The 22,729-nt window shown below is 41.7% G+C and overlaps 2 protein-coding genes across 2 annotated transcripts in view; one reads left to right on the top strand and one right to left on the bottom strand.

Annotated features, from left to right (window-relative positions):
• Positions 1–21,404, top strand: part of MSH6 (mutS homolog 6) — a 23,400-nt gene extending 1,996 nt beyond the window's left edge. Inside the window, exons 2-10 of the mRNA XM_040623500.1 lie at positions 9,812–10,011; positions 12,633–12,802; positions 14,197–16,741; positions 18,097–18,359; positions 19,384–19,501; positions 19,807–19,896; positions 20,656–20,810; positions 20,919–21,118; positions 21,234–21,404. Coding sequence (XP_040479434.1) covers positions 9,812–10,011; positions 12,633–12,802; positions 14,197–16,741; positions 18,097–18,359; positions 19,384–19,501; positions 19,807–19,896; positions 20,656–20,810; positions 20,919–21,118; positions 21,234–21,315 — 3,823 coding nt within the window. The 3' untranslated portion in view covers positions 21,316–21,404. The remainder of the gene's footprint in view (positions 1–9,811; positions 10,012–12,632; positions 12,803–14,196; positions 16,742–18,096; positions 18,360–19,383; positions 19,502–19,806; positions 19,897–20,655; positions 20,811–20,918; positions 21,119–21,233) is intronic.
• FBXO11 (F-box protein 11) overlaps positions 21,374–22,729 on the bottom strand; it is an 83,875-nt gene continuing 82,519 nt past the window's right edge. The window contains exon 23 of the mRNA XM_040623501.1: positions 21,374–22,691. Within this exon, the coding sequence (XP_040479435.1) occupies positions 22,562–22,691 (130 nt within the window). The 3' untranslated portion in view covers positions 21,374–22,561. The remainder of the gene's footprint in view (positions 22,692–22,729) is intronic.

The following is a 22,729-nucleotide window of genomic DNA, read 5'->3' as shown; positions in this document are numbered from 1 at the left end:
GGGGGGGGGGTTCGCAGCCAGGCCTTAGGCTCGGAGGAGGTGGGGCTGCAATACTTGGCTTGAAAGCTTGCAGGGCCCGAGTTTGTAGCCTTGGCATTAGGGGGCGTAGATTGTAAACAGGGTAGGAGGAAATGGCCTGCAGGAAGAAAGCGGGGGAGGAGACGCGGAGACTTTGGAGGAAGAGAAGGGTTCCACCTGGTGGGAGGCCGGGTTAGAGAGCGAGTGCAAACTGCTCCGGGTAGCGAGGAGAAAGGGGAGATGGGAGCGTTGGGGGTGGGGCAGGAAGAGAAAGGAGCTTTGCACACTCCGTGCGGGGTGCGCACCCAGGCCGGGGGGAGGGGGTGGTGCCTGCCTGCAGCGGGGGAGGGGTGGCGGGAAAGAGGAATGTCTGCGGGGAGGATGAACGCTTGTAGCCCAGAGGCTGTGGGGGCGCGGCGTGCAGTGAGTGGGATCGAGGAGGAGGTTCCTCGTTCAGATCTGGGAGAGTGAATTGAGGTCCAGCAGACGTTCGGGGAACACCCTTGAATCGTTGGCTTTGAGCCTGGGGTGCCTAGACACTGAGCGGTGGGCCCTAGGCCTGCTTGTGTGGGCTGTGCAGGAGGTGGGGGTGGGTCGCGAGCTGCGTGCACCGGGGGTGTGTCGCGCTGCAGACCGAGGAGTCTGATTGGTCCGAGTGAGGGTTGCAGGGGCGGGGCGGGGCAGGTTGGGGGAGCAGAAAGTCCTGGGATCGGCTGGGTCATCCCATAGGTAGGCCGAACATGGACCAAAACAAATGAATTTAGAAGCTATATTAATTTTGATACACGTGGAAGTATTGTGTGGAGTTGAAAAAGGTGCTATTTTATGATATAGTGTCTCTTTTGTTGACAATTGCACGGGAGGATGGGGCCCTGCAGTTCTTTTCCGAGTCGAGAAGGCTTTATCTAAAGGCCGTGATCTGGCCCTGGGGAGGGATATGCGGACGCGACTGTGGTCCCCAGCCTGCCGGGAGGCGTCTCGCTCTCTGAGCAGTTCGGTGCCGTTCCACTGCTTGGCCGGCCTTTTGTCGGAGCAGCGGGCGACATTTTGAAAAGCTCGCATTTGCTGTATCCCAGGTATTGTATTAGGCACAAAGGGTAATCGTAGCCCTTTGAAAGGATGAAGAAATAGAGGTTTAGAAAAAGTGAAAAACTCCCTTCAAGATCAGAAAGTTGGTTAGTGGTTCTGAGTAGGCTGTTTCAAATGTCTTGAGTTCTAGGCGTCCTACACATTTTGCAAAGTCCTAAGTGTCATTACAGTATTACTTTCCTTTAAGCGACCCTTTCAGGCAGTGAGTTTATGTAGTTGTGTGACGAGCAGTAGGATATGCCTCTGGCTTACAGATTATTAGGAGCTCTTTTTTTCTTTTTTTAAGATTTTATTTATTTATTTGACAGAGCAGAAGCCAGGGGGAGAGGCAGGGAGAGGGAGAAGCAGGCTCCCCACTGAGCAGGGAGTCGGTCGTGGGGCTCGATCCCAGGACCCTGGGATCATGACCCGAGGGGAAGGCAGTCGAGGGGAAGGCAGCCGGGTAGCCGACTGAGCCGCCCTGGCGCCCCTGAGCCCATCTTTTTGAGAAACAGTAGACATGAGAAGTAACCGAATGTTACCCTCTGTGAGGGGCATTTGAATTTGTAAAGGAAACCTCCTTTTGTAAGGATGTCTCTTGTTCTGATCCAGGAAAAGGAGGATGAAATCAGGAGAAACTCTTAACTAATGGAGCCGGTTCTGGCTTAAATCTGCTTAACAACCATAATCCTTGTTGGCTGTTCTTTCCCTGGTAGCCTCCCATACCTGTCTGTCCCCACCCCCCCATTTTTCTTTTGTCTTTTAGCTGCAGATGGTATTTAAGGTGGTGACTTGGGCTATCTCTGTGAGTTACTGTTTTCCTTAGTATGTCCGATGTATACAGGGGCTATACATGTTAAACTTTGGTTTTCTCTCATTAACCTTTTACTACTAAGGAGGTCTTAGCCCAGAGCTCAGAAGGATGGAGGGAAAAACATTTTTCCTCCCCTACGTGCATTTGCATCCTCCATAACACTTTTTCATAAATTTTTCATCATTCATCATGAGACCTGCAAGATGTGTTACAACGTTTACTTGAATGTGAATTGATTATTCCTGCATCCATGCTAATAAATGTCCATGTACGTACTCCGCCAGCCACAGAATTAGGCATTGTGGATCCTGGATACACCCTTGAATAGGACAGGCAAAAAGGCAGGTCTTGGAGCGGAAGCCGTGTGTGTGAGCTCTGTGAGCTTTGGTCAGGGGAAGAGGGGATATGTGTGTCAGGGGTAGGCTTTTGGCTCTTAAGGATGAGACCCAAGAGAGCGGTAGGAGTTAGCCAGGCTACAGGGGGAGTAGGGGTGTTGGGAAGCTGGTTCAGGAAGAAGGTCCTGTTGACTGTGGTTAGAAGGAAGAGAAGTGACAGAAGCCTTGGAGAGGGTATGTAAGGATCCAGCCACGAACAGACTGATGGGCCACAAAGACATTTGGATTTTGTTGAGGGTCAGTTGAAAGCTTTAAAAAGGAGTTGAGCAGCTTCTAATGTTGGTCATGTACATTTCCACTTGTGTTTAAGTGTTCCAAGCGTTTTGCCTCTTTTGTTTTTTTTCCTAGTTCTTTGCCGGTGGTGTGTGATGCAAAGTCTTTTTCCACCCTGGGTCCTCCTTTTTGCCAGCTTATGGCATCTTGTGAACAGAAGTTACCTAATTGTAATGTCAGATTTGTCAGTCTTTTCCTTTATAGCTAATACTTCTATAGGTTTTATTTAAGAAATCCATAGGGGAGATTGAGGTTTTAGAAAGCTCACTCTGTGGGTGCCTGGCTGACTCAGCCCCTAGAACATGTGACTTGATCTCGGTGGTGAGTTTGAGTCCCACGTTGGGTGTAGAGATTACTTTAAAAATAAAATCTTAAAAAAAAAAAATCTCACTCCGACTTAAGTGTGTTTGGTGGGGAGACCTACTGATAATGGAGAGAGCATGTGGGTAGTGGCAGTGGGGGTAGGATTTAGAAGAGGAGTTGAGAGACCAAAGAGCTAGAATAGGCAGGTGTTGGTGATGATGTAGGTAATGGGACAGAAGAGCAAGGAGACAGGCAAGATGACACCAGTTGGAAGTAAATGGGTATAAAAAGAGGAGAAGGAAGGGCGCCTGGGTGACTCAAGTTGGTTAAGCATCCCGCTCTTGATTTTGGCTCAGGTCATGATCTCTGGGTCCTGGGACTGAGCCCCCGCACTGGACTCCACGTTCAGCATGGAGCCTGAGGAGTCTCTCACTCCCTCCACCCCTGCCCTCCCATGCTCTCAAATAAACCTTTAAAAAAAAAAAAGTAGCAGGATATAATGTACGCCCTGGGCCTGCTTCTCATACTTTATTTTTTCTGTAGTTTATTAAGATCATAATTGAGAGAGCTGTAAGGCTTCTGACCACTTAAATCTGGCTTATTATTACTACAGATCTTGGCTAGTTTATTTCTTACAATCTCACTTCAGTGATAATGGTCTCTCGTATGCCCTGTTCCCATTCACAGACAAGGAGTGGTCAGACCTGGCAGATCTTTTTTCAGCACCTTTATTTAAAGATAACTATCTGCACTGGTTGTAGGTGCTTTCCTAAGAACTTTCATACAGTTAAACATATTTATAGCAATATGTTTTCCAACTAATATCACGTCTAATATTAGTTATTGTAAGAGAAAAGAATTAAATTCAAGCTCTTTAAAAAGTATCCTGTGGACTCTGTCACAGACCTAACTGGTTTTAATTGACATAATTAAAACATATTAAAGATATTCACCTTGGGGAGCCTGGGTGGCTCAGTCAGTTAAGCATCTGCCTTAGGCTCAGGTCATGATCCCAGGGTCCTGGGGTGGCGCCCCGTTTAGGACTCCCTGCTCAGCGGGGATCCTGCTTCTCCCTCTGCCCCCCCCCCATTTGTGCTTTCTTGCGTTGTGCTCTCTCTCTCTCTCAAATAAATACACAAAATCTTAAAAAAAAAAAAAAAAAAAAGACGCCCAACGTGTTATAATTTGGTCTGTGGGAGCCTCTTTTGAGCTGCTTTTGTGGCTTAACATTACTTCAGGGCTTTTGAAAAACCTTCATTGTGATGACGGTTTTCCCTGCTCTAAGGCAGGAAATTAAGCTGCTCCACAAAGAACCTGGTTTCTGGGCCCCTGGGGGGCTCAGTCGGTTAAGCCGCTGCCTTCGGCCCAGGTCATGATCTCAGGGTCCTGGGGTTGAGCCCACATCTGGCTCCCTCCTCAGCGAGGAGTCTGCTTCTCCCTCTGCCCCTTACCCGGCTGGTGCTCTCGCTCTCTCGCTAGCTCTCTCTCTCAAGAAATACATAAAATCTTAAAAAAAAAAAGATTTAAAGAACCTGGTTTCTTTTAACTTTCAGGTTTCTTTTCCAGTGCTATTTAGAAAATAGTATTAGACGCTAGTTTGGATGATAGTTCATATGGTCACCCTAGACCCTAGTGCATAAATGATGGGCCATAGCTGAGCTGAAGAAGAGAAGAAAAAGGTATATGGGCAGAAGTGTACTGGTAGGTGGGTAGGTATTGTGGGGGCCTTGGAATTAATTGCTATGATGGAACTGCATTTAGTTATTTGAGGGTAGGGGAAGTCTCCTCTAATGTCCACCTTGAAAGTCAGGTGCAAACACTGATAGCTGATTTCTGAGGTTGGTTTGAGAGTGTTTCATGATATGACTAAATATTTATATGCACAAGTTTTTGTTAGACAAGCCCAGTTTATCTTTTATTGCTTAGAGAAGCAAATTCTAGTGGGGCTTTGGTATCTACTGATTTTTTTTTTCCCCTTAAGTAGATAGCCTAAAAAGTTGATTATGAATTTGGGGCACAACCAGTAATTGACACCAAGATTATGGACTAAAGAGAAAGCAAAATGTGATTTTAAAGGAAAATTTAAAAAATCTGTTCAGTGTATGTTTGGCTTTACTGAGTCTTTAGTTGTAGGAAGGCTTTATTGTTGTTGTTATTTTTAAAGTAAGCTCTACGCCCAATGTGGGGTTCGACTCCGAGATCGAGTCACATGCTCTACCCTCCGAGCTAGCCAGGTGCCCTAGTTGTATGAAGGCTTTTACATTTGTTTTTCTGAGCTGTCATCTTTTCCTTTTTTTTTTTTTTTTTTAACTGTCTTTGGAATCCCAAGAATAGCAAACATTTAAGATATATTAACAGTTTTGGGGGCTCAGTCGGAAGAGTGGGCGGCTCTTGATTTCAGGGTTGTGAGTTCGAACTCTAGAGATTACCTAAATAAACTTAACAAAAATTTTAAAATAGATACATTAACATTTTTAAAACACACTTAAAGTCAGAACTGGATCTTCTTTGTAAGTACATTGTAAGATAATTGCAATATTTATTTTGGCATTTTAGCTTGGGCTTTAGGAAGAGCCAGTGTATGTTACATTGTAATAAAATCCTTAGATATGAGGTGAGTTTTCAGCCTATGTATTTTCAAATTGGATTTACATAGGGTTAATGATCCTTGTTAATACAGTTATATGAAAAGAGAAAGATGTTAAGGTTGTCAGAATATGTAGCCAAATATTAAAATACAGTGAAGGTAATGTATGAGTGTTGTGTAAGCTGTAAGGAGAGCCGGTGGGAACAGGTGGGTGTGATTTTATAGGATGATTAGGCTCTTAAAAGGACCAGTGTGACAGATTATAGCACATTCCAGCTGTGACCCTCAGGCTTGCATTATAGTTCCATACTTTATTTTTTTAAAAGATGTATTTGAGAGAGCAAGAGAGAGCGAGAAAGTGAGTACGAGCAGGGAGCAGGGAGAGGGGCAGACAGAGAGAGAGAACCTCAAGCAGATTCTGTGCTAAATGCAGAGCCCAGCTCTGGCCTCAGTCTCAGAACCCATGAGATCATGACCTGAGCCAAAATCGGGAGTCGGATGCTTAGCTGACTACACCACCTAGGCATCCCTTCTATATTTTAAAATACAGTACTTAGTGTTGGTAGGAAAACTTGAGTATTTGCATGGATTAAAATAGGTGTTTCTTTTACTTCGGCATTCTTTGGAAACTATACAAATACTAGAAATTAAAATTTTAAAATTACCCATAAAGAACTTAAGTTTGCCCACATAATTAATAGATTTAAAAACTTTGTTAGCATTAAATGAAGGAAAATTTTATTTTTAAAGATTTTATGTATTTGAGAGAGAGCTCCCTGAGCAGGGAGCCCTGCGTGGGACTCGATCCCAGGACCCCGGGGTTATGAGCTGAGCTGAAGGCAGACGCTTAACCCACTGAGCCACCCAGGCACCCTTACACAGTATATTTTATTACCTGCTTAATTCTCATTTTGAACCAGAATTTTTAAAGTGTCAATTTTTAGCAGTAGAGGAACAGTGCTTATTACTAAATTTTTTAGTCTTTGCATTTTATACTGTACTGCCAATTGCTAACATCAGGAAAGTTAGGTTGTGTGTAAGATTCTGTAAGTATAAGATTACATTTAGGGTAAGGTGATGTTGAAAAACAATTTGAATAGCTCTTTTTAACTTTACAGATAAGGAATTTACTTCAAAACATGATTGTAGGGGCGCCTGGGTAGCGCAGTTGTTAGGTGTCTGCCTTGGGCTCAGGGCGTGATCCCGGCGTTCTGGGATCGAGTCCCACATCGGGCTCCTCCGCTGGGAGCCTGCTTCTTCCTCTCCCACTCCCCCTGCTTGTGTTCCCTCTCTCGTTGTCTCTCTCTTTCTGTCAGATAAATAAATGAAAATCAAAAAAATTAAAAAAAAAATTCTGATCTAGGGGCACCTGGGTGGCTCAGTGGGTTAAGTGTCTGCCTTCAGCTCAGCTCAGGATCCCAGGGTCCTGGGATCAAGCGCTGTGCGGTGCTCCCTGCTCAGCGGGGAGTCTGCTTCACCCTCTGTCCCTCCCCGGCTCATGTTCTCTCTCTCTCTCTCTCTCTCAAATAAGTAAAATCTTGAAAAAAAAATTTTTTTTTGATCTAGTCACATAGTTTCTCTGGGAGCCCCCAAGACAACTGAGATTCCTGCAAGTGCACTGTTGCCTCATACCAGGCAAAATAGAATTCCACTGGATTTGAGGCATCCTGCTCCCCTGAACTTCAAACGTACCACTAAGATGTACATTCTTGTCAGTCTCTTAGGCACTGACTCCATTCTTGAGAATTTGTAACTTTTATAAGACATGTATGTAACAAACAGCTGATGTCCAGTTCAGCACTTAGTCCTTCTGTAACTCTGTTCACAAAGGCAAGAAAAATAGCCATCTTTAATTTTACAAACCAAGAACACTTTGTAAACCTCACCCCATACTGGTCAGGCTCAGGGCTCATCCACATATATTTAATAAATTCAATACGTAGGGCAGGGACTGCCTCAAACTGGCCAGACGGGGTTTAGGCTTTGCTACGTACATATCAAAATGTTACCTGGGTCTCTATCTTTTAAGGGATTTAGTTGCCTTTAAGAAGGGCAGCCAGGGGGCACCTGGTTGGCTTCGGTTAAGTGTCTGCAGCTGGCTCAGGTCATGATCCCCGGGGACTGAGCCCCGAGTCGGACTCCCTGCTTAGCGGGGAGTCTGCTTCTGGCCCCACTCGTGTGCACTCTCTCTCATAAATAAAATCTTAAAAAAAAAAAAAAAAAGTCAGCCAGGTTGACAGTATCCCTACTGATAGAAAAATCTGCTTGGATAATGTAATTTGAAGCCTAATGTCTCAAGACTATATAGCCAGAGATTCGTCCCTGACAGGGGACATGTTCATTGAAGTAACGTGCCTATTACTCTGTTTGGCCAGTCTTCTAACTAAAAATTACAGGCAGCGTTCAGACTCAAATCTGATAGTGTCTTTAGGGAGACAGTTATTTCCCTCTGTTAGCAGCGGAGAAAGTACTGCTTTCAGGTACTTCATACAAAGAAAGCTTGTGGTTTTCTGATACTGGTGATAGGCTTTTTGTGGTTCAGTGGCTGCCTGGCCAAGAGTTAAGGGAAAGACCGACAATAGGGAGGCCTGTAAACCATTCCGCACAGCCATGAGGGTCTTTGTCTCCTGGCAGTGGATATGTTAGTAAGGAGGAAGGGCTTATGGTAGAAATTTGAATTGTGTAGACAGAGCTTCCTGTTTGAAGATGACCTCCGTGGTGAGCTTGAAGGCGGTTTTGATGGATTTTTGCTTGTGGAAGTTGCTGTAGATTTCTGGAAGAGTGCACATACCATAAAGGCCCTTGAGAAGAGCCCCAGCTGAAGTCATGCTGTTGTTTTTGTTTCTTTGCTAATTGTCTAGGCTAGGGGTTTTCATATTCACATATTTGAAGAAAGGAATACTTCAACATTGTGATTGGGTCTGAGTAAGGTCGTCCCAGTGTACTAATGCAAGCTGATCTAAAATGTTCTTGTTTGTAATGTACTTATTTTACTTTTGCAGTTATTCAGTGAAAACCTTTAAGCAAGTTTAGAAAATCTTGGTATATAGTACTCGAGCAGAATTTATTAGCTGTTGTGGAATCTCCATCACTAGGGGACTTTGCTGTAGTCTTTAATTTTTACTTTTTTATTAAGTTTTATTTATTTATTTATTTTATTTATTCGACAGAGATAGAGACAGCCAGCGAGAGAGGGAACACAAGCAGGGGGAGTGGGAGAGGAAGAAGCAGGCTCATAGCGGAGGAGCCTGACGTGGGGCTCGATCCCATAACGCCGGGATCACGCCCTGAGCCGAAGGCAGATGCTTAACCGCTGTGCCACCCAGGTGCCCCTTATTTATTTTTTAAGAGAGAACACGTGTGCAGGCAGGGAGGGGTGGAGGAAGAGGGGGAGAGAGAATCTCAAGCAGGCTCCCCACACCCAGTGCAGCACCCAGTGCAGGGTTTAATCTCCTGAACCTGAAATCATGACCGGAGCTGAAATCAAGAGCCAGATGCTTAACCGACAGAGCCACCCAGGCGCCCCTATTAAGTTTTAATTCTGGTTAACATACAGTGTTTTATTAGTTTCAGCTATACATCTGCTGTAGCCTTTTCAGCTAGATTCTTCCTCTTTCTCTCCCTTTCCCCTCCCCTTTCCCTTTTCAGGAGACCTTCAGGACCAAATTAATTTTGTTTTTGATTCTGCAGGCATATATACTCGTTATTTTTGGGCATGTTAGGCGCTTCTCTGTTTACTTGACTTTCCATAAAACTAGATTTTTAGGGGTGGAGGTTAGTAGTGTGCTAGGTAGCTTGGAAACAGATGCCAAGCAGAGTCTAATGAGGTAATATATTTATTATCACTAGCAAATTGCATAGTATGTTTGGTATTTTATTAATACCATGGGTCAGGTCCTGTTCCCGATACATACCACATTGTGGTATACAGGTGCGATGCATAATTTGGAGAGCATGTACAAATGAGTCTGCCTTTCTCTTTGCATCAGTATTCTACCAGAATTTGGCCATAGTTTATAAACTTTGATTATTCTGAGAAATAGTTTCTCACCTTTATACCAGAATTCATTATATTCGCATTTGTCTTAATATGTTAAATAAGCATTGTGATATTTGCTTATGTTTTAAAAAAATGACTTGAACATATGATTTTTAAAAATTTTACTTTTTATTTTTTTGAATATCTGACTTAAAAAAAATAACTCTAGAATTTCTGTGCTTGAGTATTAATGCCAGAAGACTTCAAAGGAGTGTTAATGATGCCTTCCTTGGAATTGCTTATTTGTAGGTAATTGCAACTTAATGCAACTTAATCAAATATTAACCAAGTTATATATTTCCTTTTGGCAACAGTTCTTGTGACTTCTCACCAGGTGATTTGGTTTGGGCCAAGATGGAGGGTTACCCCTGGTGGCCTTGCCTGGTTTACAACCACCCTTTTGATGGAACATTCATCCGTGAGAAAGGGAAGTCTGTTCGAGTTCATGTACAGTTTTTTGATGACAGCCCAACAAGGGGCTGGGTTAGCAGAAGGCTATTAAAGCCATATACAGGTAAGAGTCTCCACTCTTGAGGAGTGTGTGTGAGCGAGTGTGTGTAAGAGAGCAAGCACGCAACACATGAGCACAAGTGTCTGCGACTCCCGTGCAGTGAACTTAAGTGTATTATGTCAGTTGCAGGAGTGTCCGGGCGAACGCTTCCAGCATGGGACAGAGATAAGAGGCAGCTGGTCTTCAGCTGGCTTGTTGTGGAGTGGAATTGCGGCCTTTTGAAGTTGACTTATGGCAGTATCATGCCCTCACGGGAAAAATGTTTTCATGATTAGATCTCATTGGGACCAGAATACCAAATTCAGTCACGAAAAGGGTGAATGAACAGTGCCCCATCTTCAGAGACCTGAGGAAGGCAGTGCAGTGAGGATGGGTAGCAGACGGGCCGGCGACATTGTCTAGGGCACATGGAGATGCGTGTTTACCTGGCCTTCAGAGTCCTCACTTAGGAGCACATCTGAGTGGAGTTTCACATCAGACTCCTGGAAGCGTAACGTTCTTTTTCCATGCCCAGCTTTTTTATGTCCTAGGCAGCAGTCCTGCCTGTGGAGCTTCACCTGGGCCGGGTGCACCCTGTCAGTTGCCTGAGTCACACGGTGCACCGTGCGTGTGCAGGGTTCGGCGCTTGTATGCGCGTGAGCCCGAGTAAGGCCTTATCCGGTATCCTCAGGTTCTCCAGGATAGGGTGCTGTTGAACTCTGTTTTGGAATCAGAATAAGGGTCAATTTCCCAGGAATCTCTGGGAATCCTGCCTTTTGGTCACAGCGCTCATCCTGCAAGGCGAGGAGAGCACACTGAGGAAAGTTAAGTTGCACGGAAATCTGACCTGCAGGGTGGAAAGAGAATCTGGAAATGTGGTTCTGTTTTCTGCACTAATTTGCTGTATAATCTTGGCCAACAAAGTAACTCAGATACTGTTTACTCATCTATAAAGTGAGAGTGTTGAACCAGGTAACAAGGTCTTTTTTCTAGGACTAATTTTGAGATTATTACCATTATTTTTGAGAGAGAGAGAGAGAATACGCCAGCAGGTGTGGGTGGGAGAGTGGGAGAGTCTTAAGCCCAGGGCTTGCTCTCCCGACCCGGAGGTCTTGTCCTGAGCGGAAACCAGCAGTTGGATGCTTAACTGATTGAGCCCCCAGACGTTTTTGAGATTCTAAACAATTTTGAGATTGAGATTCTAAACAAAGCTTTGGCAACGCGACTTTAAGAATACCCAAAAAAGTTTACATTTATGTTGTCATTATTTTGTAAAGGCACCCCTGTTGTGTACTGCCTTTGCTCTTTAAAGTTCCAAATTGTTGCAATAGCATGGATGAGAAAAAGTAGGTTTTTAAATGTTCTCTTTTGGGGGGGGGGTCCTTAAAATTGTAAAGTAGTTTGCATCAGGGGTTTTTTGGGGAGTGAGGATGCCCTTACATAGGTGTGGGGGTGAGTGCGCTGCGAAATAGCACTGGAGGAAGTTACGAGCCACCCTCCGTGGATTCTGATTGTTGCAGGTTGTGGTGTTGGCGCAGCTCTGTAGAAAAATAGGAAACTGCACCTTTATTTTAGGCAGCCCATGAGGTTGCTAATGTAATGGCACTTTAGGATGTCCCATCAGTTTTAGTATACGTGGAAAGAAGGAAGTAATGTAATGTTTGGATCTGTTAAATTTAGACAAGTTCAGGTTTGTTTTCTAATTATATTTGGTCAGAAGAAAACAAAGGTATTCCTACTTCTCTCAGAAAAAAACTAAACAGTTTTGTGCCATTAGACGTGCGTCATCTGCATCTAATCTCTTGCTCAGGGGATAGGAGTGTCATTTACAATTAAGCTCTTGGGGCACCTGGGTGGCTCAGTTGGTTGAGCGTCTGACTCTTGGTTTTGGCTCAGGTCATGATCTTGGGGTCCTGATATGGAGCCCCGCATCCCACTCAGCGGGGAGTCTGCTTGAGATTCTCTCTCCTCACCCTCTGCCCCTTCCCCCACTTGCAGGCATGCTCTCTCTCAAATAAAATCTTTTTAAAAATAATTTAAATGAAAGGAATAAAGGAAGAGTTTTACTTGAAAACAAAACAATTTGATTCAACCTAAAGAAAACAAAACCATTCAAAGTTTGAACTGGGTTACCCTTGCAAAATGTTAGTATCCTTACCAGTAGGGTTTTGTTTGTTTTTAATATACCCTATTTAATTACCTTGGGGGTAAACTTAGTGTCATAGCTTCATTTAACTGACAGTGTAGTTTCTGCCTTGCTGAAGTAATTTTTTTGTACAGAGGGTCGCAGAACAAACCCCTTTTACATCTCATGCTTTGCCTGAAGCGGTGTGCCTTCTCTGTTTAGGGCCACAGCCCCGGTCATTAGAAGAGAGATGAAGTAGTCCTCGGTGACCCAATAGTTAAGGCAATTTCAAGGAGGTAAAATAGGTAATTTAAGTTTCACTGGTAGTTTTCCCCTGGTAATTCCTTTTTTGTAGGCTTTATTGATCTATTATCAATCAGAAGTAATAGGACATTAAAAACTATCCTTGATTCTTGTTCATTAGGACAGGTGTTGCACATTGAGCCCATTACCTAGCTAACGGTTTTTATTTATAAATGAATAAGATTGCTTAATAAGAAATATAAATTAAATTTTTTAGGTTCAAAATCAAAGGAAGTGCAAAAAGGAGGTCATTTTTACAGTTCAAAGCCTGAAATACTCAGAGCAATGCAACGTGCAGATGAAGCCTTGAATAAAGACAAGATTGAGAGGCTAAAATTGGCAGTGTGTGATGAGCCCTCAGAACCAGAGGAAGAAGAAGAGATGGAGGTGGGATATTGTTAAACAGTCCGTTGTTAATTCTGTTGGGAAAGTGATGGGAAAGGGGGGGGTATTAGTGATATTCTCTTTTTTTATTTATATGTATTTGCATATTATATATACTTTAATACTCATACACATGTTTTATTTTTTATTTGTGAGAGAGAGCACGAGGAGGTGGGCAGGAGGAGAGGGGGGAGAGAGAATCTTAAGCAGACTCCACACTCAGCGTGGAGCCTGATGAGGGATTTGATCTCACAACCACGATCATCACCTGAGCCAAAATCGAGAGTCTGGATGCTTAACCGACTGAGCACCCAGGTACCCCAAATACTCCTACACATACTTTTCCGCTTCTGTAGGACTGTAGGCTAAGTTAGATTAGAATCTCAGCAGCCATTGTGCTTGAGTTCTCAAGCTTCAAGCCTGGTGGAAGACACATGCTAAGAGGTCGTACCATTTTGGTAACAAGGACATGGTGATAAAATTGGTCATGATGTCTGGCAGTAAGCCTCTGTATGAGGGTGTGGTCAACCCCTGGAAATTAATTACCAAATGCTCTCAGTACTTTTTTTTTTTTTTTTTTTTTTTTTTTTTTTCTGTATTTTGGATAGGTAAGAAGGTTAAATATCCTTGAAATACAGCCTGGGTTTCAAATGTTAATGGTCAGTATTTGAAAAGTAAGTCATTCTTTGATTTAACAAATTAATGAACTGTGTGCTTAAGAGATTCATTTATGACTAAGCCTGATTTTATGTTTTATTCTATTATAGATAGGGAAAAAGCAAACTAATCTAATGTGTATTTTAAGAGAAATGAAAGAAAGTTTTTAATCTTATTTTTGAGGTTGAGGCCAGGGGTTGTAACATTAATGAAAGGTTTAGAAGTGGACGGTAATACAGAGATAATTTAACCTTATATAACTGCACATGTGTGGGAGATCCACGGTAAGTGAAGTGTGCCTTGCTCAAGAAGCCCCAGCTGGTTTGTGGAAGAGCAAGGATGAGAAACCCATATAGACCGCATTGCTTTCTTAACTAAAGAATTTATAAAAGGGCAAACTTCATAATATGTCCCTCTGGAAGAGGAGAGATGACCCTGGAAGAAAGATAACAGAGATTTAAAGTTATTTCCACAGATGACTGTTCATGAGGGTATTACCTGTGGATATTTGGGATGTATGGTCATGCTAATGGCTTCCTCCCTATTGTATAGGATAAAACTATCAGAATCATTTAATAGTGTGATACTACTGAAATTGATATTTTTCTGTTTCTCATTTCTGGAGCTGGATTCTTCTCTTGATACAGGATATTACAGCATTATTGAGAGATACTCCACAGCAGTACTGTAACTTTCCAGATTTTGTTTTGTATTTAAATAACTCTTTCTTTGCCTGCCAGGTAGGTGCAACTTACTCATCAGATAAGAGTGAAGAAGATAATGAAGTTGAAAGTGAAGAGGAAGTACAGCCTAAGGTCCAAGGATCTAGGCGAAGTAGCCGCCAAATAAAAAAACGAAGGGTCATATCAGACTCTGAGAGTGACATTGGTGGCTCTGATGTGGAATTCAAGCCAGATGCTAAGGAGGAAGGAAGTAGTGATGAACTAAGCAGTGGGGTGGGGGATAGTGACAGTGAAGGCCTGGACAGTCCTGTCAAAGTTGCTTCAAAGCGGAAGAAAATGGTGACTGGAAATGGCTCTCTCAAAAGGAAAAGTTCAAGGAAGGAAATGCCCTTGGCCACCAAACGATCAACTGGCATTTCGTCAGAAACCAAGAGTGCTTTGAATGCTTTCTCTGCCCCTCAAAATTCTGAATCTCAAGCCCACATTGGTGGAGGATGCGATGATAGTAGTCGCCCCACTGTCTGGTATCATGAAACTTTAGAGTGGCTCAAGGAGGAAAAGAGGAGAGATCTACACAGGAGGCGACCTGATCACCCTGATTTTGATGCATCCACACTCTATGTTCCTGAGGATTTCCTTAACTCCTGTACTCCTGGCATGAGGAAGTGGTGGCAGATTAAGTCTCAGAACTTTGATCTTGTTATATTTTATAAGGTGGGGAAGTTTTATGAGCTGTACCACATGGATGCTCTTATTGGAGTCAACGAACTAGGTCTGGTATTCATGAAAGGCAACTGGGCTCATTCTGGTTTCCCTGAAATTGCATTTGGCCGATATTCCGATTCTCTGGTTCAGAAAGGTTATAAAGTAGCACGAGTGGAACAGACTGAGACCCCTGAAATGATGGAGGCACGATGCCGGAAGATGGCACATATATCTAAGTATGACAGAGTGGTGAGGAGGGAGATCTGTAGAGTTATTACCAAGGGTACACAGACCTACAGTGTTTTGGAAGGTGACCCCTCTGAGAACTACAGTAAGTATCTTCTTAGCCTCAAAGAAAAAGAGGAGGATTCTTCTGGCCACACTCGGGTGTATGGAGTATGCTTTGTTGATACCTCACTGGGAAAGTTTTTCATAGGTCAGTTTTCAGATGATCGCCATTGCTCCAGATTTAGGACTCTGGTGGCACACTATCCTCCAGTACAAGTCCTATTTGAGAAAGGAAATCTCTCAACAGAAACTAAGATGATTCTGAAGGGTTCATTATCCTCCTCTCTTCAGGAAGGTCTGATACCAGGCTCCCAGTTTTGGGATGCAGCCAAAACTTTGAGAACTCTCCTTGAAGAAGGATATTTTAAGGAAAAGTTAAATGAGGACAGTGGGGTGATGTTACCCCAGGTGCTTAAAGGTATGACCTCAGAGTCTGATTCTCTTGGGTTGACACCAGGAGAGAAGAGTGAATTGGCCCTGTCTGCTCTAGGTGGTTGTATCTTCTACCTCAAAAAATGTCTTATTGATCAAGAGCTTTTATCAATGGCTAATTTTGAAGAATACATTCCCTTGGATTCTGACATGGTCAGTGCTACAGGACCTGGTGCTTTTTTTGCTAAAGCCAATCAACGAATGGTGCTAGATGCTGTGACATTAAACAACTTAGAGATTTTCATGAATGGAACAAATGGTTCTACTGAAGGGACCCTGCTAGAAAAGATTGATACTTGCCATACTCCCTTTGGTAAGCGGCTTCTAAAGCAGTGGCTTTGTGCCCCACTCTGTAGCCCTTATGCTATCAATGATCGTCTAGATGCTATAGAAGATCTCATGGTTGTGCCTGACAAAATCTCTGATGTGGTAGACCTTCTAAAGAAGCTTCCGGACCTTGAGAGGCTGCTGAGTAAAATTCATAATGTTGGGTCTCCCCTGAAGAGCCAAAACCACCCAGATAGCAGGGCTATCATGTATGAAGAAACTACATACAGCAAAAAAAAGATTATTGATTTTCTTTCTGCTCTAGAAGGATTCAAAGTAATATGTAAAATTATAGAGATTATGGAAGAAGACGTTGACAACTTTAAGTCTAAAATCCTTAAGCAGGTTGTTACTCTACAGACAAAAACCCCTGAGGGCCGTTTTCCAGATTTGACTCTAGAGCTGAACCGATGGGATACAGCCTTTGATCATGAAAAGGCTCGAAAGACTGGACTAATTACTCCCAAAGCAGGATTTGACTCTGATTATGACCAAGCTCTTGCTGACATAAGAGAAAATGAACAGAGCCTCCTGGAATACTTGGAGAAACAGCGTAGTCGAATAGGCTGTAGGACCATTGTCTACTGGGGGATCGGTAGGAACCGTTATCAGTTGGAAATTCCAGAGAATTTTATCACTCGTAATTTGCCAGAAGAATATGAGTTGAAATCTACCAAGAAGGGCTGTAAGCGGTACTGGACCAAAACTATTGAGAAGAAGTTGGCTAATCTGATAAATGCTGAAGAACGGAGAGATACATCATTGAAGGACTGCATGCGGCGACTGTTCTATAACTTCGATAAAAATTACAAGGACTGGCAGTCTGCTGTTGAGTGCATCGCAGTATTGGGTAAGACTTTTTGAAAAGCTTGTTCCTAGGGCTTTGGTTAGTCATGCCTTGTGTCCCAGTTATGCATTAAGATTTAAATCCATTGGACATTTGCCATTGAGGTATATGTCTAAACACAGGTAACAAGGTATTCGTTTTGATGGGTTATACTGTATACTTGCCTCCTCACTAGACAAAATGACTAGTTTCCCTGTAGCAATTTAAGTTCACTTTTTGGCCTTAATCTGGAATAATTGAAAGATTGATAGGTTTTTAGTTTTTTTTTTTTAAAGCAGGGGCTTTTTTTTTTTTGTTTGTTTTTAATAGGGGCTTGAACTCACAACCCTGAGATTAAGACCTGAGCTGAGATCAAGAGTCTTATGTTCCAGATGCTCAACCGACTGAGCCACCTAGGCATCCCAGATTTTTAGTACCTTTAGTAGCTGATACTGGTTTTTTTTTTTTAATACTGTTTTCTTCAGCTGCTTTTTTGTTAGACTGAATTAAAACTATTTTGGTCCATCACTTCCTATATTTCAAGATTTTAATCTTTTTTCTCTTAGCCCAAATTACCACACTTACTTTCTTATAGTTGATTTCTAAGAGCCCTGATTTATATATTTGTAATTTGGCAACCTTTTCAGTTTAACTTTTTCCTTGAATTTCTGACTTATTTGGAGCCTTTGCTGTTTTACAGTTTGGTTTTTTTTCCTGTGTTTTAAAAATACAGTAACCGTAGTTTACCCAAATTTGTAACAGAACTGTTTTGATCTGAATACAGCTGTCCAGAATTGAATAGCATCCTTCGGTTTGTGCCACAGTTACTCCTTAGACCAATACAGCTTCGAATGGTTTGGTGGGTAACTTAAATCTTCCCTCAGCACAGGTGTTCAAAATTGGTGAATTTATTTTCCTCTTAAGATTCTTTTGTATCAGTGTGCCTGTTGTGTTAACATTCCATTTCTAAGAAGTGTTAGCTCCAGGTCAAGTAAAAGAGGTCAGTATAGCATTTCCCTGTTGGATCTCTTAGCTTCCCCTTGGTATTCCTCTGGTCCAGGTGTTAAGGGGACTAAGTCTTACTTTGAAGGGAGAGATGTTGGGATGAAAATGAGTTATCTCTCATTTCACAAGTGCTACAATGAAGACACATGAAACATTTAGGCTGGTGACTCATTTTTGTTAATGAATGCATTAACAAAGCATTTTATGGATTCTAGAGTGCCTACTGTTAGGGAAAAAAATGTATGAAAAGCAACCAGAACATACCACCCTCCACTGAAAGTGTTTTTGAAAGACTTTTTATATTAGTTGGATCTTTGTGCTTCTCAAGCAGCCTCAAAAATGATGAAGCCTCACTTTTACCCTCTCTTTAACAGATGTGTTATTGTGCCTGGCTAACTACAGTCGAGGGGGTGATGGCCCTATGTGTCGTCCAGTAATTCTGTTGCCAGAAGAAGGCACTCCTCCCTTCTTAGACCTTAGAGGATCACGTCATCCCTGCATTATGAAGACTTTTTTTGGAGATGACTTTATACCAAATGACATTCTGATAGGCTGTGAGGAAGAGGAAAATGGCAAAGCTTACTGTGTGCTTGTCACTGGACCTAACATGGGGGGCAAGTCGACGCTCATGAGACAGGTAAACTGAACCTTAAGGTCTTGGTACACAAAGTCATTTGTATACTTCAGGAATATATTACCTATTTAGGCCACCCTTTTCCAAATAGCACATAGAGTCACCAGCAGACTAGGAAGCAAAGGGAAAATGCTTTGTATTGTAAAACTGAGAATTGTATTTATCAAATATCTGCTTCATGTTATGGGGAGCATACATTAAAAATTCAAGAGACATTTCAGGTTATGATTTCTTTACAAACTCTTTGACTTGATTGGATTCATTTCCTCTGAAGGTAGATGTATTTATAATGAAAAAATGTTGGAGGTTTGTTACTCAGACTCATTTGTGGGAATCCTTGTAAAAGAACCATGAGAGACTTGGAGAGCAAATAAAATTCATGACCTCTAATTAAACTGTTGGAAACTGCTTTTAGGAAAGACAATATCTGTTTTCTCTTTATACGTGAGGGGTTGGCCAGCCACTGAGCTAAAAACATGATTTACATTTTTTAAAGGGCTGTAGAAAGGAAACCTGACAGATATTGGGCCCTTGACTAAAAGTTTGCTGACCCCCTGCTCTCCTCCTGTATGATCTTGATCTTATACTTAGGTTCATTAGATTTGCTAACTAGCTAGAGGCAGTAAAGTCCAGTGGTTTTCAATCCCATTTTTGTTTTTTAATACCACTTGGGAGAGCTTGACCAAAAAAGTACAGAGGGGGTTCCATCGTCCCAAATGGATGCATTTGGTTTGGAATTTGTTCTAGGCATCCGTAATTTTAAAGAGCTCCCAAGGGACTTCTTTGTAGTCAGCCAGGGTTGAGAATCACTAATGCAGTGGGTTAAAACCTCACAGGCTCTGAGGTTTTAAGGCCAGTTAGGGCCTAAGCCTCTTGCTCTTCTGGGCTTCACTTTGCCTACTTTGGATTGTGGACAATTTTTTTTTTAAAGAGTGCCTGACTCCTACATAATTGTTCTTATCTATATCTATCTGTATGTTTTTCTTTGATACCAATTAGTAAAGACCTTTTCCTCCTTCCTTCACAGGCTGGCCTGTTAGCTGTAATGGCCCAGACGGGTTGTTACATACCTGCTGAAGTGTGTAGGCTCACACCAATTGATAGAGTATTTACTAGACTTGGTGCCTCAGACAGAATAATGTCAGGTGAGTTTTCTTTTTCACCTAGGGCTTTATTATTGGACAGTTCATTTACATTATACAAAATGTATTTATACAAAAATACATCTGCCTTGAAATTTGTATGAGCCATTTAAATTCGATGTTTGATTTTTCTTGTGTTAGGCGAAGTGGAGTGCTTTCAGGCATTTGAAAATATTAAGAATTGCATAATCTCTTAGTGAGATGTAACCTTTAGTACTGGGTAGCTCATGATATGAACCAAAAAGATGAGCGTACTGTTTTAGGATTTTTAAAAAAAGATCTCCTGTGTGTGTTTATTTTCCCTTCAGGTGAAAGTACATTTTTTGTGGAGTTGAGTGAAACTGCCAGTATACTTACGCATGCAACAGCACATTCTCTGGTGCTTGTGGATGAATTAGGTAAGACATTACAATTTCCATTTGAAGGCTATTTTTAAAACTTTAATTTTTCTTGAAGATGGTCAGACCTTTCTTAAAGCTTGAATGTACTCACCTTTGTGCCAAAGACTCATAATTGGAGATAAAAGATAATGTGAAAAAGGTGTTTGGTTGATTATCAGGGCTCTAAATTTCTTCATCCTATTAATATACAGTTGTTATAAACTTTAATAGGACATTTCTGAAGATCATTGGTACCTGAAAAGTACTCTAAAAAGAGAAATGCAGGGGCGTCTGGCTGGCTCAGTCCGGTAGAACGTGTGACTCTTGATCTCAGGGTTTTAAGTTTGAGCCCCATGTTGGGTCTAGAGATTAAGAGTTAAAAATAAAATCTTTAGGGGCGCCTGGGTGGCACAGCGGTTAAGCGTCTGCCTTTGGCTCAGGGCGTGATCCCGGCGTTGTGGGATCGAGCCCCACATCAGGCTCCTCCTCTGTGAGCCTGCTTCTTCCTCTCCCACTCCCCCTGCTGTGTTCCCTCTCTTGCTGGCTGTCTCTGTCTCTGTTAAATAAATCAAATCTTTAAAAAAATAAAAAAATCTTTAAAAATAGAAATGCACCCTACTCCCCAGGGCTGATAAGTGGATCTAAACAGGGCCTATTATTTGGTTGCGCTAATTGATGTTACTGTTTTATCCTCCTCTTTTTGTCATTCCTTCGTGAGGTATATCCTTTTTGGTATAAGGCAGGTCAATAACTTAGGCATATTTTACTTTCACGTAGGAAGAGGTACTGCAACATTTGATGGAACAGCAATAGCAAATGCGGTTGTTAAAGAACTTGCTGAGAACATAAAGTGTCGTACACTGTTTTCTACCCACTACCACTCATTAGTAGAAGATTATTCTCAAAATGTTGCAGTTCGCCTGGGCCACATGGTATGTATAAATTGCTTATTTAGAAGTTTAGATTTTTGAGGGAATCAAGTCAGGTACTTCCACTGCTAGCACTTGAACAGAACATAATAAAGTATTTTCCTTTTTTAGGCATGCATGGTAGAAAATGAATGTGAGGATCCCAGCCAGGAGACTATTACCTTCCTCTATAAATTCATTAAGGGAGCTTGTCCTAAAAGCTATGGCTTTAATGCAGCAAGGCTTGCCAACCTTCCAGAGGAGGTTATTCAAAAGGGACATAGAAAAGCAAGAGAATTTGAAAAGATGACTCAATCACTGCGATTATTTCGGTAATTATACTTGGATATAATTTTGCCATGCAGCTGACCTTATTAAAACCGTAAAGGGGGATGGTTGATGCACTATGAAAAACGAGAACTAAAACTTTTTTTCTTTAATTTTAAGGGAAGTTTGCCTGGCTAGTGAAAGGTCGACTGTAGATGCTGAAGCTGTCCCTAAGTTGCTGGCTTTGATTAAGGAATTATAGACTACATTGGAAGCTCTGAGTTGGCTTTTGACAAAGGTGGTAAATTCAGACAACATTATGATCTAATAAACTTTATTTTTTAAAAATGACCATTTTTCCATTTTCTTTCTAGGAAATTAAACCCTTTTAATTCTTATCTACCTTCTACATAATGGTTATTGAATACTCCACAATATATTAAGTCTAGATGTTATGGTACATGCATACACTTTCAGGCTGTTTATACCCACTGTCACCAATACACATAAATGGGGGGAGCTATGAAACTGTATAGGGCTGTATATATACTTGTCTCAGCTTAATGCAGGAAATTGTTTTTAATTTCCAGCAGTTTGTCTAAACTGTTCAAAAAAAAACTATGAACAGAGTTCAAATACAGGACTGTTTTGAAGAGACTTTCTAAAGTGTACTTTAAAACATAGTAGTTTTTACCTTTCACAAAACTGAGTTACAAGAATACTTTTGTTTTACAGTGCATCCCTTCCTAGGAAGTCTCATTAAAACACTCACTTTTTCTAGGGGTGATTTTGAATGCTGCACAGGGAAGGGAAGGAAATAATAAGTCTTAACTTTTCTTAAAGGATACCAGAAACATTGCTGGATATAATTTAAGATTAGTGTTTTCTCTTTCATAGAAAGAACGTACATACTGGGACATGAGTACAGTTACAGCAAGTCTAGGTGTGCTAACAAAACAGGGCACATTCAAGTACAAGAAGATTTGCTTGAAATTAAAAACAAACTACATGAGATTAAAGCATTAAAATCATATTTCTCAATCTGAATACATGTTAAAAAAAAAAACAAAAGAAACGCAGAAGTGCTAGCTCACATTTTTACCATATTACAAAAGCAATTGGTACCCATGTCCATAAAGGCAGCAACAAAGCTGCTTGTCTATTGAAGAGTACTACTGCAAATTGGACTGCATTCAATGCTAGTTGTAAAAACACCAGCTTTTTTTCAGAAGTTGGTATCTGTACAAAATTGCAGCTTATTTCTTCACTTCTGTCCCTTCAAAAGTCTTTACACAGTAATGCTAAAACACCCAGCTTTGAGATCCTGAGTCAATATATTGCCACTTTCTTTTTGGTAGCTTGAGCTTCATAGTGTCAACTGACCTCGTGTATCCATTTTTAATACAGTCTCTTCCTGTAGCATGGGCAAATATTTTAAATCTTCTTCCAAAAAAAATGTTTTAAGTTATGATGTTAGAATGGCAGGACTTTTTCTTTAGGGAAGGAATTCAGTTGTGCTGCAATGTATTAGATTCTATAGGTGGAGCAGAGTCATATAGTGTATCTGTATCATGTGTAGGCTCACCAGCTAATGTACAAGGATTAGACAGTGTTCCAGCACCACAGTCACAGAAAAACCTAAAGCAAAATGAAAACCCAAAAATTAGGAAAGTGAG

Source organism: Ursus maritimus, unplaced genomic scaffold (assembly GCF_017311325.1).
Source record: "Ursus maritimus isolate PB19 unplaced genomic scaffold, ASM1731132v1 scaffold_6, whole genome shotgun sequence".
NCBI classification, from domain to species: Eukaryota; Metazoa; Chordata; class Mammalia; order Carnivora; family Ursidae; genus Ursus; species Ursus maritimus.
The sequence above is the reverse complement of the archived record's forward strand: the minus strand, read 5'-3'. Positions and strand labels throughout refer to the sequence as shown.